We start from the raw sequence: 15180 nt of genomic DNA, 5'->3' as shown, positions 1-15180 counted from the left end.
ACTTGTCAAATTTGGATTTTAATAAGTCTATTCAAAGTTATCATATAGTCGTCGTTACGTTGTTCAAAGCATCAAGTTTAAGATATTGTCTTTGGGTGAGAAATATTGGGCGTAGAAGCAACGCAATGACAAAGTCGCGGAATCAAATTGAAGAAGACAACGATGGTACAGGACAAGGTAAAATCCATACCTTGACTCTTCTAATACGACACTTGATACCTTCCATTCCGAAGAAAAGGACTTTTATTTTTATAAAGTGATGGAGTTAGGCAAAGAACTTTTATTTTATGGATTCATTGTCTCTTCATATTATAATTTGGATCAGAACAAACGAGACTGCCTCCTGCTTAACGCTCAACAACTTGGACACTTGTCTACTTCCAACGACCTCCAGGCAGCCCCAGCAACCTCCAGGCAACCCCCTAAACGGACGTCTGTCAAGGCCCACGGATCCACTGGCAAATACAGTCCAATAAGAGATTTAGATATATGCATATACAGTCTAATAAATGTAAGGGGCTGGATAAGAGGCCCAATAAGAGTGTAGATGTTTGCATTAGGCCCAATATGAATATAGATGGGAAGACATCGGCCGAATACGGATATAAATGAGCCGAATATGAAACCCAATAGGTCGGACATGTGACTCTTCCTGTGTAAGCCACTCTACGTATATAATAGGCTGCAACTGACGCGTTCAACTTGCTAAACAGTGGCCCACCAACAATACACGTTCAGATTAGAACTACAAATTGGCCGAAAAGTTTCCGGATTTAATAAACTCTATTAGTATAAATTTATTTTCTGATAAATATATGTGAATTAATTTTAGCATTAAGTTTAAAGCTCCACAAGCCAATAGCCAAGCACGGCACAACCAAAACTAGTCATGTCTAGAACCCGTAACCCGTTGGGCAGAGGCAGTACTTACTGGGCCGTTCCCAAACAGACAACGGCCCAACAAGTTCTAAGGTCGTGCTCAAAACCACAAGAAGCTTCAAACTCCCAGTCACAAGCCGGCGTCTAGGCCAGACTCACCTATTGAAACATTTACCAGTGGATCGACAGGACCTGCAGCTGAAAAGGACCTGCTTCTAACAAAAATTGGCATAAACAGGCTCTTATCCTTCCCTTTCATCTCCTCAAGCACGGTTGCCCTCACGAGTTCTCTTTCAACCTGCTTCAAGAGAACAAAAAATTACATCACGCAGCAACTATTAATCAATCAGAAGAAACCGAATAGAAAGATTCCCTGTTCTCATTACCGACGAGAAATCTGCCTTTCCGCCTTCAAAAAAAAAAAAAAAAAAAATCTAACAACGATACAATTACCCAACTGTGCAACAATTTCTTGGGGCTCAAAATATAACACAACAAAAACTCAACTACGATCCCAAGCTTACAACATGGCATCACTCGGTGGGAGGAGTTGAGTATAACGCCCTGCTGGTATGAGTCTACGATGAGAGATGAAAATTTAACAAGAGAAAAGTCTTCGGTTGGCATTATTGCCCCACAGGGCTTCATGAGAATGAGAAGGTTTTTTTTTTTTTTTTTTGCGAAGTTTATTGTTTACCGATATTGAAGAAAGGCTATCTCAAGAACTAAGCTCTCTCATAATACCTATTTATGTATAGTACCTGCAAATCAACGGAGGAGCTAATTTGTTCACATTGACGCCTAACAAGTGAAATCTATCAAGTTCTGGCATTTGATACTCACACAGCAGGATAATTCATCTTTTAGTGATGAACATATCAATAAATAGAGACGAAAACCAAGAATGACTCATAGTAGTGAGTTTGGGAGTTTAATCGTCTTTCAGGTCTCCATAGTGTATGTGTGGAAAATATACAACCAAATACACAAATCATTATTATTTCAAACTTATTTGTACTTTTCCAATAATAACTATACAGTGTGCATATCTGATCCTGTAGTATCGGTAAATCTGGCCAGAATCTGGCTGGCAAAAATTGTATTGTAATACATGTATTACAAATAATTAATATATAGAAATGATATTACTAAAATATCCTTACTAATGACTTACAAAGTGTATTCTGGTTGATCGGATTCTAAGCATTTAGTATTGTCCATATTATATATGCATGTATTGATTAGATTCTAAGCATTTAGTATTGTCCATATTATATATGCATGTATTGATTAGTGTGCGCATATATGTATACGTGCATGCACACGTGTGGGTAATGTAAACGTCAACATGTATGTGCATGGGAAATGTATTCTTTATAAGAATCCAAAAATACAATCAGAACCTGAAACACAATTTCAGATCTCCAAAATCTGACCTCAAACCCTGAAAAACTATTTGTCAATTTGTTTTAGGTTACCGATTGCAATTGACATAGCATATATAGGTGAGCAAGGACCATCAATTAAGTATTGTAATCCATTAGGAAAATGGTCCATTGGAGAAATAGATGTATACCTTTACATGGCTGATATCAGGTGTATCCAGTGTCGGAACAGGATAAAATTTGTAAAATTTCATGTTTTCCATGGCTTCTCTTGTCTTTGGGTCCATGTCTTCGATGGCCTTTTTTCTTGCTTCCTTTGCCTAGAGGCAGAAAGGTACCAAAGACATAAAAAACAGAAGAGAACTTTTTTATCAGAAAACTAGTAATTAGTGTTTTGTAATACCTGCCGCTGTGCTTTTCTCCTTTCTCTGACCTGTTCCTTCACATATTCCTTGTAATATAAAAGGTAAAAAATTTAGTTGGTAACTGACATATAAGAAAGTAATCTAATGGTGGCTGGTCAAGCAAACTAGGTAAATCGACCAGGCCAAATGAAATAATACCACCTAGGATATTTTAATAATGTGGTGGCAATTCTTGGTCCATTACTTGTAATATACTTACAAACAAAATGTAAAAAATGAAAATAAAGATATTTATTCCATTCCATGAACCAGGCTAAAGAATGCATACACTCTTTTTATCTTTGTCAATTTCATGAACAAAGCTTCATTTTATAAAAGGCCTGTCAGCTTTTCGAAGTCTTAAAAAAGAAATACTCAGCATTTGCTAAATTATCTTAAACTCATCTTTCTTATCTTCTGACAGTGTCTCCTCCATAATAAGATTATCAGTAAATTCCTGGAATATTTGATTGTGCCAGTGTAGAAAGTATACTTAGTACCAGTTAGACATAATACCAGCTAAATAACTTAGGCCAAAAACACAACCAGAATTAATACCTCAATTTCATACATTTCCCAATCATAATCACAGACAATCTGTTAAAAGAAATTATCCATCATCACCAACAAATTGAGACATATATACAGAGAAAACTAATCACAAGGTAACCAATAAAATGTAGGGAATTCATTTTAGAAACATTTGTTTATATAAATATTATCAAAAAAAATTCATGTTTTGCAATTCAAAAAATCTGACTATCGCCCCATTCAACAAGGAAAATTACAACTAGTGAGCCCACCGGTTTCCCTGACAGTCAAGTTTTGCAACATGGATCCATAAGACTACGAGGTTGCTTTAACATTTGATTAAGGATGCCCTCCACTGACTGCTGTTATAGTTTCTTAGGAAGAAATGAATTACACAAACTAAAGACAATGTTTCTAGTGACAGATAATAGATACAAGAAAGAAGTCTTTGAGAAGATTTTACGTACTGGAGGTTCTAGAGGAAACATTATATTAACAACAGTATCATCCTCATCTTCATCTGCTTTCAATGATTGAAGATCTGAATAAAAATTTAAAAAATTTACATGTTGGGAAGAAGTATATGAATTTTTCAATTCTTTCGGCTAATCAACACAAGGAATGCAAAGAAATGTGGAGGGGGCAAAGGATGGTGTAGCTAAATTTTATATTACAACATTGATGAAGTAGAAATGAAAAGCTAATGAACGAGATCAAATATGTAAACTATGAAATTGCAACATGTCATAAAAAAGACAAGTTTTACTTGTTGAGAAGAATTAAGAGCTGTATGTCCTAGACTCCCTAGTTTATAGAGCCTCTTGCTGTCCAACGTACAAAAGTGAATTAGTTAACAGATCACATAACCAATTGACTGTGCAAGTATTATTTCCTTAACTTCCCCATATTGTAAATCCATAAATGTATTTCCGGCTTAACTAATGTCCACAAGATTAATCAAATAAGCAGAAATTAATGTGATAAAATATTAAGTTAAAAAGAAGCAAGATTGTAATGCCTGGAATTCATAACAAGCATTATGCAGTCCTATTCTCCAATAAAATGACGATCCAAAAGAATACTCCTAACCAACAAACTTGCAGGTAGGATATTATGCACTTATAAGACAGCAGAAAAAAATTAAAGGATTAACTTTGTAGTTTATTTTACCTAAGAACTTCAAAGGTCATCAAGATCTCTCATGGAGTTTGTCTACACAACTCACAAACACTGACTGATGCCACTGATGTAACAGACCAAAAAACCTTGTGGGTCACCACAGGAAGGATGCCAAAAGCAACATTGAAGCATAAGCAAGGCTTTCAAAGCAGAACCTATTTAATTGAATAGAAACAAACAAGTTTTGAGAAAAAGACTGCAAAAGGCGCATAAGACTTACAAGGGAGACAATAGTCATATTGCTTGACACGCTCAATCCTCAGATGTTTTAATGCAGATCTGCAAAGAACAAAGAAAAAAAGAAAAAGAGAAAAAAAAGGGTATAAAAAATGAACTTCAGATATGATGACTATGTGCCATGGATAGATTAACAGAAAGATGTTTTTCCTATTCGCAAAGGGCATTATTCATTTTGCTTCATTGCATATGAAGTGATAACAAAGAAAAATAATTCAAAGTTTAGCCTATAAAGTGTGATAAAATTTTGCTCATATTCACCACCAATCACAAGGAAAGTACAACTAATATGATACTTCAAAGATGAGAGCGAGGAGGCAAACATATAACAAATAGACACAAGGCTTAATAATCATTCATTCACAGGCAAAGTAGCCTAGTATCCTGATATAAACAGAAAATGCATGCAACATAAAATTAGGAACAATTGACTTATTTGTTTATATAAATCATTTTTGTATAACCAGAAGTATCCACTTAACATCTTCCATATTTATACGTTGCTTGAAACCAAGGTTTTATATAACGTAGTGACAGTTTGCTAGTATATAGACACACCAAAATAAGAGAGAATAAAAAAGAGGGAGACAATTGGAAAATATATAGTGAAGTTGCAGGAGGGTTTTGAGTGCAGGAGACAGATGAGTGAAGCTAAGATAAGAAAAAAAAAGAAGACAAAACCAATAGGATAGAAACAGCTAAGACAATACATTCTTAGACAGCAGTATCCGAAACGAATAAAAAGTAGTGGCACAAACATTCCAATAGTAGTCCAGCTGGACAAACACCACAGTTAACAAAAAAAATCAAACAAGTAAGTGAATTCATTGCAGTACCTTCTTTGAGTGCAAGCCATAGTAAATATTTGAGTCTTCAATCTATCAACTTGACTTAGACTGGAAAGAAAATGTTAAAGCGCCTTAACTATTTTGAGTTCAGATGGTAAGCAAGATCAGTTTGGAAATTAACAAATATAAATTTAATAGATTAGCACATACCCATCTTCAAGTGGAATATATGGAACCCATGCCATTTTCATTGTCTTCATGGGTATTACTTCCTCTTTCTCCCTTTGAACAGATTTTACACCAATCTTATCAGATGGTGGAATTGGAGAATCTACCGAGAGAAAGCACATAATACAGAAAAAGAACAAACAATAGTTCAAAAAACTAATTTATAATTTCTCTATAAAAAAAATACACAAAGCTCTGCCTCTCTTTGCATATGATCATGAGTTCATCTATCTCTTTTCCACTAATGGTCGAGATCCATTACCAAATAACTCTACAAAATAAGTTGTTTGCTACCACAACTGTGCTAAGCAATACAAGGAGAATAAATAATAACTGATGTTGATTAGCAATCACATTATACATGTCTTTTTTCTGAAACAGAATGTGTTGAAATGACTAGATCTGTAAGAATTTGAACTCTATTTTCAAATATAATATAGTAATTACATTTCACAGCCTACATGTATAAAACATTTGAAGTACTTGGTCTCCTAACAACATGGCATCAGGTTAAAAATAATGCTATCTGAAGCAACTTACAGCAACCACAATGGGAATAAGCACAACTTTTTCTTCACCATTCACAATTAACATTTGCGCTTAGGGTTGTAAATGAACCAAGCGTTCGTGAACAAGTTCGGTGTTCGGCTTAGTAAAAGCTTGCTTATGTTCATTTAATATACATAAGATTAATTAAACAAACAAGCTTGAACAGCTCGTTAAACTAAATAAAAAAGCTTGAACACATATGTGTTCAGCTCGTTAACGTTCGTGAACAACGTTCATGAACAATGTTCACGAACCATATTTATTAATAAAACTCTTTTCAATATGCTAAATAAATAATAAAATGAAATAAAATAAATATATAAATTTAAATTATCAAGTTCAATAACCAATCAAACAACTAAAAGTTTCAAACAATCAAACAAACTTGAATTGAAAGCTTGATAACATCTAAACGAACCAAGCTCAAACCAAGCTCAAGTCAAGCTTGAATTGAGAGCTTGATAACATCTAAACGAACCAAGCTCAAGCCAAGCTTCAAACAAGCTCAAGCTCATAAAAAATAAACCAAGCCAAGCTTGAACACTCATTTCAAAAGCTTGGTTCATTTTAAGCTCGGCGCACGCGCGCGCACACACACACAAAGATACTAAACGAAAGATTGGTGGTAGGAGAGTTAAGTTGAATCCTCAATAAAATATAATATAAAATGGTGAATTTAAATCTTCAACTAGAAACTAAAATATAATCAAACACATTGGAAATTGGAACAAATGAGCCGAAAGGAAAAAATCCAAGTCATTTACCTTCTGTGCTGACAAACATGTAGACTGTCTTCCCATGCAGCTCCCCTCCCTCCTCAAAGGCACTCTATGCAGCAAAATATCTATTAGGCCCATCACCAACAATACACTTTCTTCATTCCGGCATTGAGAAAAGAGAACAACGCACCTCTAAATTTGAAAAACACCAATTTATCTCGCTAAGTTTATCCATGTTATCCCACTGTCAGAATCAAATCAACGTCTCAGAAACTCTCATAAAGCAGAAGTGACATTCCCTATAGGGAAGGTTTTGGCAATCTTTTGTAAATATTTATCCACTAAGCTGAACAATGAAATTATCCTCAGGCTTATCTAAATCAATTGAAACTGATGCACATAAAACTACGAAAGAACCTCAGTTCCAACTGGAAAAGCCGATTGCCATAGATCCTCCTGTACAAATAAAAAACATTATCGGAACGAGTAAGTACTGGTAGTTTAATAATAAGTTGGCATAGCTGCGCATTGACAGAACCAGCAGTTTCCCTCAATCCAACACAAACGGGCGGCGAGCCATACCATGTTTCTCTTTTCGGAGAAGTACTCAGTCTCAACCTTCGGCTTCGGCGCCTTGACCCGTGTCTTCTTCGGCTCCTTCTGGAGATCCTCCTCCTGCGACTTGCTCGTGGTGCCCTCCTCTTCCTCCTTCGCTGCATCATCAGAAGTTTTCTTCCTCTTCTTCGATGCCGCCGCCACCGCCCTGCGCTTCGCCATGACCGATACCAAAGATTGAGGATGGAGATCAGGGGCAGGGGCGGTGTGGAATAGGGTTTGAGGGGGATTTGGAAGTGAGACGGAGAATCTGAAAGCGTCGGCGAACGCGGTCTCAATCCCAAATTTGAAGGCGAGATTATAAAACAGAACGGGCAGAGAGAGAGAGAGAGAGAGAGAGAGGATAAACGTAGGGTGTGCACGTGGTTGAGGCGATGGAATCAGAGCCGTTCGATTGGGATATCCTGATCCCGATTCCGGAACGTTCTAGTTCCAACTGGGCGGTGCGACGGCCCGACGGAACCAACTCTTGGTTTGGCTTGGACATTCATTAAGGCTTATTTGTCTACTTTTGATTGGTCGATCGTATTCTTAGAAATATTAGATTGGGCATAAATGTAAAATTATAAATAAAAAAATTGAACCGGACCGGCTTTTTTCGATTGATTATCAATATAGATCTCGCAGTATTCGAGCTCCAACGGTAAAAATTGTGCGCTTGCTCGAAATTGAACCGGGTGTTATATAATTAAGCTCGATCGAATTTTGAAAATACGACAATGAATTAACGTATATATATTTATATAACAATATACGATTTATCATATGTTACAAATTAAAATTAATTAAACCTCTTAAACATTTATTTAACAAGAATTGTACGAGTTTTATGAATAATTTAATTTATTATCTTGGATAATTAATCATACCACTAAACGTGAACATTCATCGTTCTCAATGTGATCAGAGGCTTTGTTAATTCATCTCTACTCAAATATAAAGAATCCAACTGTTTAAATAGTTGGAAATCCTTGCTCTAAAAAGAGTGATGATTTTAACATAGATTTTTCATGGCAAATAAGATATGCTATTTTGAGTTTGACCCAAACTGAGTAGGTGGACAAGTTTGTGAACCATCTTTGCTTTTTACAACTAAATTTATAGCTTGTTAATTATCTCGGAAATAACCCATATTATTCATGATAATATAAAATTCATATAAAAAATATTTCTATAAGATATGGGATATCTAATCTAATATTTTCCTTTTAGTCATAATTTTAGATCAAGTGATGTTGCATCGTGTTGTCAGGTCAATATTTGTGGCGAATAAATTTTTTATGAGTCATGTTAGGATCTGTCACACTTCCTAAGTTTATTTGATAGATAGAATATAAAATTAAATCATCTATTTAAAATTAGTCGGATTGTAACATCTAGATAAAAAAAATTAATTGGCAAACGTAGGTTGCAGCTACATGATAATACTTCTGTCCGGATAATTCTTGAGTGTTCGAAATCCCATGATCCAAAAACTAATTATTCAATGTAGAGAAGTGAGTATAAACACAAACAACGAGATGAAAACAACTCTACCTGTACATTGGAGGCCTGAAGTAGGCATTTTATGGGTCTTTTACTTGCTGATCCATATCAAGTCCATACTATACAAGTCTCAGGCCTGCTAAATACAGATAACGCTTGAGAAGATCTTCTAAGATGGTAATAAAATTGTAGCATTTGTGATGGTCATTGTAGATTTTAAGCTGAGATGCTAATCCATAGACCATTGGTGGATGCTTTTGACTATCGAAAAACTCACATTTTAAAAAGTTAAAATACATCTCAATATGAATGCAATACACCAAGAATAAATTCCAACAACAAACAATAATCAACCAAAATATATAATCCATACAAATCATTTAGCTCCAACACATGCCAAATATCAACCGACCAAATACGTTGTCATTTAACTATTAAACAAAAAGAAACACCACATCAAATATAATCCAATGGTAACAATACAGTTCACGTGTGAGATTTACAGTTAAATGCGAAATTGGTTTTTTAAAGAAGTATAAATATCCATCACAATAAAAATATCCATCAACTATGTAACTCAAAATCAAGCCAACCTAGTAAAATGATCCTTCACAAGGTAATTTTCATAATTACACTAAAAAATTGTTCTAGAAAGAGTAAATGATGGTACCATATGAAACAATTTGGCTCCTTTATTTTGACTTAGCAAATAAAGAATGAACCTGACAATTCTAAATGCGTTTGAAGAGATATGTTAATGACGTAATAGCAAAATGTCCAGTCTAATTTTTGCATTGATATGTTTTCATTTTATCATGCAACCATAATCACAGTGTATCAACTAAAATTCTAACTATTTTGATGATGTAAGAAACAATGAAATTCAGATGCTGATTGAATCTATAGAAACTATAGATATTTTGACTTCAAACTTTGCTATAAAAAATAAACAATAATATCATATGAAAACGACACCCAGAATCCCGTACGATGCTTCCATTTCAAAGGCATTCTTGATTTGTTTCTCAAACTTTCTTAACTTGAGTACTTTGGAAAGAAGATGGGGGAAACAATGTATATATTAAAAACATAAAAAAAAATAATCAAAGATCCATGCGCAAGAACTCAGTTGAATATGATACAAGAAGATCTGAAGGCTCTCAGTAATTTGTGCAAGACAACAATAATCCATCTCAAATTCGATGAAGCAATATTGCCTACGAAATCTCGACAACAAGTGGACCATCATATCTTGTAGTGGTCCATCTAGAAAGATTTTGCAGTACAGTGATTTTAAATTGTTTGTGCAGGTCACAAACTCGATCGTCAAAGTCTAATGGGGAGGTCAAAAGCTATCTGACACGTTCTCCTTCTTTGTTATGTACCAGTCCACTACTAAATTATTAGCTAGGTTTGAGTCTTTTTCTCCCTCCTAAAAAGTTTTCTAGCTTTTTGTTAGTTTTTTCTCGAGAGCTTTTCAGATATTCGAGATGATGGTCGTTGGTAGAGCCCTTCAAGATGATGCTTGAATTTCCTCTTCAGTTTGGTTTCCTGACATGAACTTTAATTGGCAGAGGAAGCAAGCATCGACTGGTTAATACATGTGTTTCAGTGATCTGAAAAGGAAACAGAAACACTGTCATTGCACTTGTTGAATCCACTGCATTGATAACATTGTCATTAAATTTAAAAAAGAAATTTAACTTTTAAAAAAAAAAATTAGATCACTGCAAAATTCAGTACGAAGGTAATTAATAAAATTTTATCAAGAAACTGAATGATGTCTTCTTGATTTAATTTTGTTAATTTAAGAAGACTAACTACAGTTTGATGTGGATATATAAAAAGCATATTGGTCCTACATTTCGTCAATTTGGGAAGTTTGTCCCCAGTCAACAGTTCATTGCTGTCATCAAACAGCCTATCAAGGACAATTTATTTTTGTGGACCCTATCATCAAACAGCCTATCAAGGACAAGTTTTGTGGAGCCTCTCATCAAAAATCTTGCGCTAAGACAAACGCACATGATTTAAAAATTGAATACTTGCTATAAAGAACAAATGTACACTATAAAAAAGAAATGGACATAAAATTAGGAAAAATAGATGCACATATGATAAAACAATGGATGCACGTAAGCACTCTATAGAAATCTTAATGAAGGATAAGCACCTAGGTTCTCTGCATATATTAATACTTGAAGATCACTCTTGTGATGATAAATTGAGACCTTATTCTCCTAATTTTTTTATTATCCTATATAACAGAATTAAGATTTCATAATTTAAAATATAAAATAACTATTTGACGCTTGCCTCTTCAATATATATAATAATATATATATATGAAATCACAGTTCTCTCTTTAAAACTACCCAACTAATATTACCAAAAGTCTTACCCAATAAGGCACTTACCCAACCGAACCACCGTCCACCGATCATGACAGTTACATGACACACCACCCACAAAATTAATCCCCTCCTATTCTGTTTCCTCACATAAACTCCATGAGCCCACAGATTCACCCTCCCTCATTTTCATATGTCATATGCTACTTAAAGCTAGTCATGTGGACTTGTTGGGTTAGACATACAGAGAGAGTTGGTAGTGACAGCATTGTTTCTTATATTAAGTTATATAATATTTGTTTTTGACATCCATCTTTTGATTATTATCATTACACCCATAAGTAGAGTATCAAGTTTGAGCTGACACTATTTTCAATGGGGCAAACGTTCATTTGAGAATTTTAAAGGAAAGAGAAATGAAAGTTGTAAGTGCTTGAAATGGGGTTTTAGCCTAAATTTATGACGGATTAGATAAGACAAGCGTGAACGACCATATTTGTTAGGGAACCAGATCACATGATCTTCTTAATGGGCCAATGGCCCACGAGCCGTCAGCCAGGTTGGCATCACAATTGCACGGAGATTGCGAGATTTGCGCACATTTGGTAAACGATGCCAAATCCCGCCCGTGTTATTCTATGTTAAGTACCTTTAATAATCAATGTTAGATGAAGATTAACAGGTCCCCGATTCCTAAGACAAAGGGGACAAGGACACATGGCATCTTTGGGGATGAGAGTTAGGCGATTTTTAAAACGAGTCCCAGGGCGGTTAAACACGGATTAAAGAGAAGAAGAAAGAGACCAGGATAGGTTATTGTTGTGTGACACGTGGCGGGAGGGGAGTGCCTGGTGCAGTGTTTCATTGGCGGGGAAGCTGGGTGGGGAGGTAGGGCCGGGTGAGGGAAAGGGAAGGGACATCGAGGTCCACACTTTCCATCTTCCTCTGCACATCTCCACTTCCCTTTGCTCTGCTCTGCTCTGCTCTTACCGTTCCATCCCCCTCCCCTATAAAGTCCTCCCTTCGTTCCACCCTTTTCGCCTCTCTTCATCTTCCCACCCACCCCACCACTTTCCCTTCTTGCATCTCTCAGTGTCACTCACTCATTGTACTACTGAGTAGATTAAGAATGTCGAGCGGAAGGAACAGGATCTCGGAAGAGGAGATCGATGAGCTTATCTCCAAGCTTCGATCCCTCCTCCCGGAGACCCGTCGGCGCGGCGCCAGCCAGGCAAGTAAAACAACAAATACCTAAACAGCATAATTTATAGACTTAAGACAAAAAAAGGCTACATTGATGACTTGACTAACCTTGTGTTCTTTCCTCGAGCAGGTGTCCGCGGCGAAGTTACTGAAGGAAACGTGCAACTATATCAGGAGCCTGAACAGGGAGGTGGACGACCTCAGTGACCGGCTCTCTGCCATCATGGCGACCATGGACACCAACAGCGCCGAGGCCGAGATCATCCGGAGCCTGCTCCGTTCCTGATTGACGATAGCTCAGTTAATATAATCACATCTATATAGATATGGAAGTCCACATCTACATGACCACGTAGATGTATATAGATAGTGTACGTACGTAAACTCTGTTCGGAGAGTGCGAGTTAGGAAGTAGCAAGCATCAGTATTTCCATTTTCTTGTTCTTTTTCTTCCACTTTGTGAATGCCTGGCTCGAGTTGTTATCTCTGCAGACAACCGACCGACATCTGCATTAAAAAAATAGTAATGCATGTAATCAGTCAAGGTTCTACATGAATCTATGGTATTGCCCATCTAATCTGGAATCTAACGAAGACCGTGTTTTCTGTAACTCTGTTGATAGCGTTGTTAAATGCCACAGTCCACAATTCATCTCTTGGCGCTATGCATTCTGATTTCTGACTCGTCTCGTCCTTTGACAAGTAAGTTAAGCGAATTTGGAATGCCAACTCCTGTTAAATTTAAACGTTATCATATATGAAACGTGTTTATGATTGTAGCGAAGCAGAAAACATTAATGACCGTGCATGTGTTCGGGTTGCCAGTTTCTTCGAATCAGCAGCAGCTTCGATGAAAGAGGCTTCTTCCTTGCCAAAGATAAAAGGACGATTCATGAGGGAGACGATCAACGATACGGATTTGTTCGTGAGGACGAAACGTCAACGTCGCATGCGTATAGGATGAGGACGTGGGCCCCATGGAGCGGCCCGGCTGTACAGCCTATAGGACGCTTTTTTTCGGTAGGTACAGAAACGGTTGAACTGACGGTTTAACTTGTAACTTCGTAGAGCAAGTGCGCAGCACAAAACATACAGCAAACAAATAGAAAAGTAAAAGAATTGGAACTCGCACATCAAATGACCTGAAAATTAGAGGACAAGATACCAAATCCGCGGTATTACGATTAATATGATGTCAAAAACCTATGATTGCACTGTACAGATCATGATTGATAAAAGGAAGAAAAAAAACAGAGGTATTTCTAAAACTCGTCCAATTTCCCTACGCCGGACAACAGTGACCTGCAAATTCAAAGAGCATGCTGATTTAGAGCATAGAAATTTTGAAAACTCTTTAAAAATATAAAGATTGAATCAGAGTGTGAAATGTATGCTCTTTTAGAGAGACTGGTTAATTCTTGTTCTAAGTTTCCAAGATTGGAAAACGATTTTTAAAAAATCGGGCTGCAAGAAAATGGCCAAACTGTTGTTCCTAAAGATTTTTCCATGAACAATTCACAGAGGAGAAAATAGGAGTCGATGACGAATTTAAAGTAGAATAGCAGCGGATCAACTACGATTTTCAAGGATTCGAAACAACTCCAGCCCTTGTCAATGATAATACAATAGTTCGTAAAAGCATAGCACACAAACCATTTACCAAGGGGGAAAGTAGGAGCAGATGACAGATTTGAGGTAAGAGAGCGACGACAAATCAAAATCGAATCAGAAATACGAAAAACAACAAAGGAAACTGAAGAAATCGAACCTAATCAAGCCGATCCGAGGGCGGTCCTGCTATTGCGAAGCGGAGAGGCCGGAAGCGATGCGACTCGAGAACAGAGAGCCGCATCGGCGGAGACGGAGGCATGATGGAGGGCGAGGTGGAACCGGATAACCCTCTCACTCAACCCCTCCCCAGCGACGGCGCCTATCCGCAGGTCCTCTTCGCGGATCCGCCTCACCTGGCTGTGGACCAACGGCGTCGAAGGGCTCCTCGGTTCCTCCTCGTCCTCCTCCACCTCAAAACTGCCTACTCTTGCCATGGAGATCGCTGCCGTCATCGACCCGCGCTCCTGCTCTCTTCCTAGGGTTTTGAGCGAGGACCAATAAACGGCCGGGGAGTTAAAAAGGACAGGAAGAAGGCGAAGCGCGCGATCGCTGCTCCGTCTACGGCACGCTACCGTCGACACGTGGATGGCATCGTTCAACCGTTAGCTTGGAGAGCCACGTGTCCTGAAACGCACGTAGTTCTCCTGGGCAAGGACTACGTACCCGGTCAAGGATCGCTATCGTGGACGGCGGAGGAAACGAGGGCTGAACCCGATCCGTGATATCGGTGTCCACGCAAGAAGGAACCGCGTCCCACGCGTCGCGTCACGTGTCATGGGCAGTAGCGATTATAGGCTAAAAAAAATCCTATATAGTTTAGTGAAATATACGAGCACTACAATGTACAAATCTGACTGGATGAACTCAATTATTATCCTTACTGCTGCAAGGCAAGCATGGTGGTTTCTTGAGCCCGTTGTAGATGGCTGTAAATAAACAGAACCAACATTTGTAAATAAGTTTGGTATGATTTTATTTATATTCCTTTAATATCAGATTAATTAAATAAATAATTC

The 15180-nt window shown here is 37.2% G+C and overlaps 2 protein-coding genes and 1 long non-coding RNA gene across 7 annotated transcripts; 1 reads left to right on the top strand and 2 right to left on the bottom strand.

Moving 5' to 3' along the window:
* Positions 1 to 786: 786 nt before the first annotated feature.
* On the bottom strand, positions 787 to 7826 carry LOC122015096 (protein HEAT INTOLERANT 4-like). 3 transcript variants are annotated; one of them, XM_042571778.1, is made up of 13 exons: positions 7482 to 7826; positions 7317 to 7355; positions 7090 to 7143; positions 6945 to 7008; positions 5614 to 5734; positions 5452 to 5511; positions 4599 to 4657; positions 3667 to 3740; positions 3227 to 3265; positions 3063 to 3125; positions 2668 to 2715; positions 2456 to 2584; positions 787 to 1177 (listed from the first exon to the last, which is right to left on the bottom strand). In XM_042571778.1, exons 1-13 carry the CDS (start codon positions 7674 to 7676, stop codon positions 1010 to 1012), a joined length of 1113 nt encoding a protein of 370 aa, XP_042427712.1. In that variant the 5' UTR covers positions 7677 to 7826; the 3' UTR covers positions 787 to 1009. The 3 variants fall into 3 exon arrangements, with proteins under 3 accessions (XP_042427712.1, XP_042427713.1, XP_042427714.1); XM_042571779.1 differs by lacking the exon at positions 3063 to 3125; XM_042571780.1 differs by lacking the exons at positions 3063 to 3125; positions 3227 to 3265.
* Positions 7827 to 10074: 2248 nt separating this feature from the next.
* Positions 10075 to 14680, bottom strand: LOC122017472. 3 transcript variants are annotated; one of them, XR_006121372.1, is made up of 5 exons: positions 14322 to 14679; positions 13356 to 13855; positions 12933 to 13285; positions 12662 to 12835; positions 10079 to 10615 (listed from the first exon to the last, which is right to left on the bottom strand). It is a non-coding gene; the product is annotated as an uncharacterized LOC122017472 (long non-coding RNA). The 3 variants fall into 3 exon arrangements; XR_006121373.1 differs by having other exon boundaries at positions 10075 to 10615; positions 12662 to 13060; positions 13151 to 13855; positions 14322 to 14680; XR_006121371.1 differs by having other exon boundaries at positions 10078 to 10615; positions 12933 to 13855.
* Positions 12275 to 13131, top strand: LOC122017470 (transcription factor ILI5-like). The gene is made up of 2 exons (XM_042575096.1): positions 12275 to 12581; positions 12684 to 13131. The coding sequence occupies exons 1-2, from the start codon at positions 12480 to 12482 to the stop codon at positions 12837 to 12839; spliced, it is 258 nt and encodes an 85-aa protein (XP_042431030.1). The 5' UTR covers positions 12275 to 12479; the 3' UTR covers positions 12840 to 13131.
* Positions 14681 to 15180: the final 500 nt, after the last annotated feature.

The sequence above is a fragment of the Zingiber officinale genome, chromosome 8B (assembly GCF_018446385.1).
Source record: "Zingiber officinale cultivar Zhangliang chromosome 8B, Zo_v1.1, whole genome shotgun sequence".
Taxonomy (NCBI): Eukaryota; Viridiplantae; Streptophyta; class Magnoliopsida; order Zingiberales; family Zingiberaceae; genus Zingiber; species Zingiber officinale.
This window is presented reverse-complemented; position numbering and strand designations above follow the sequence as displayed.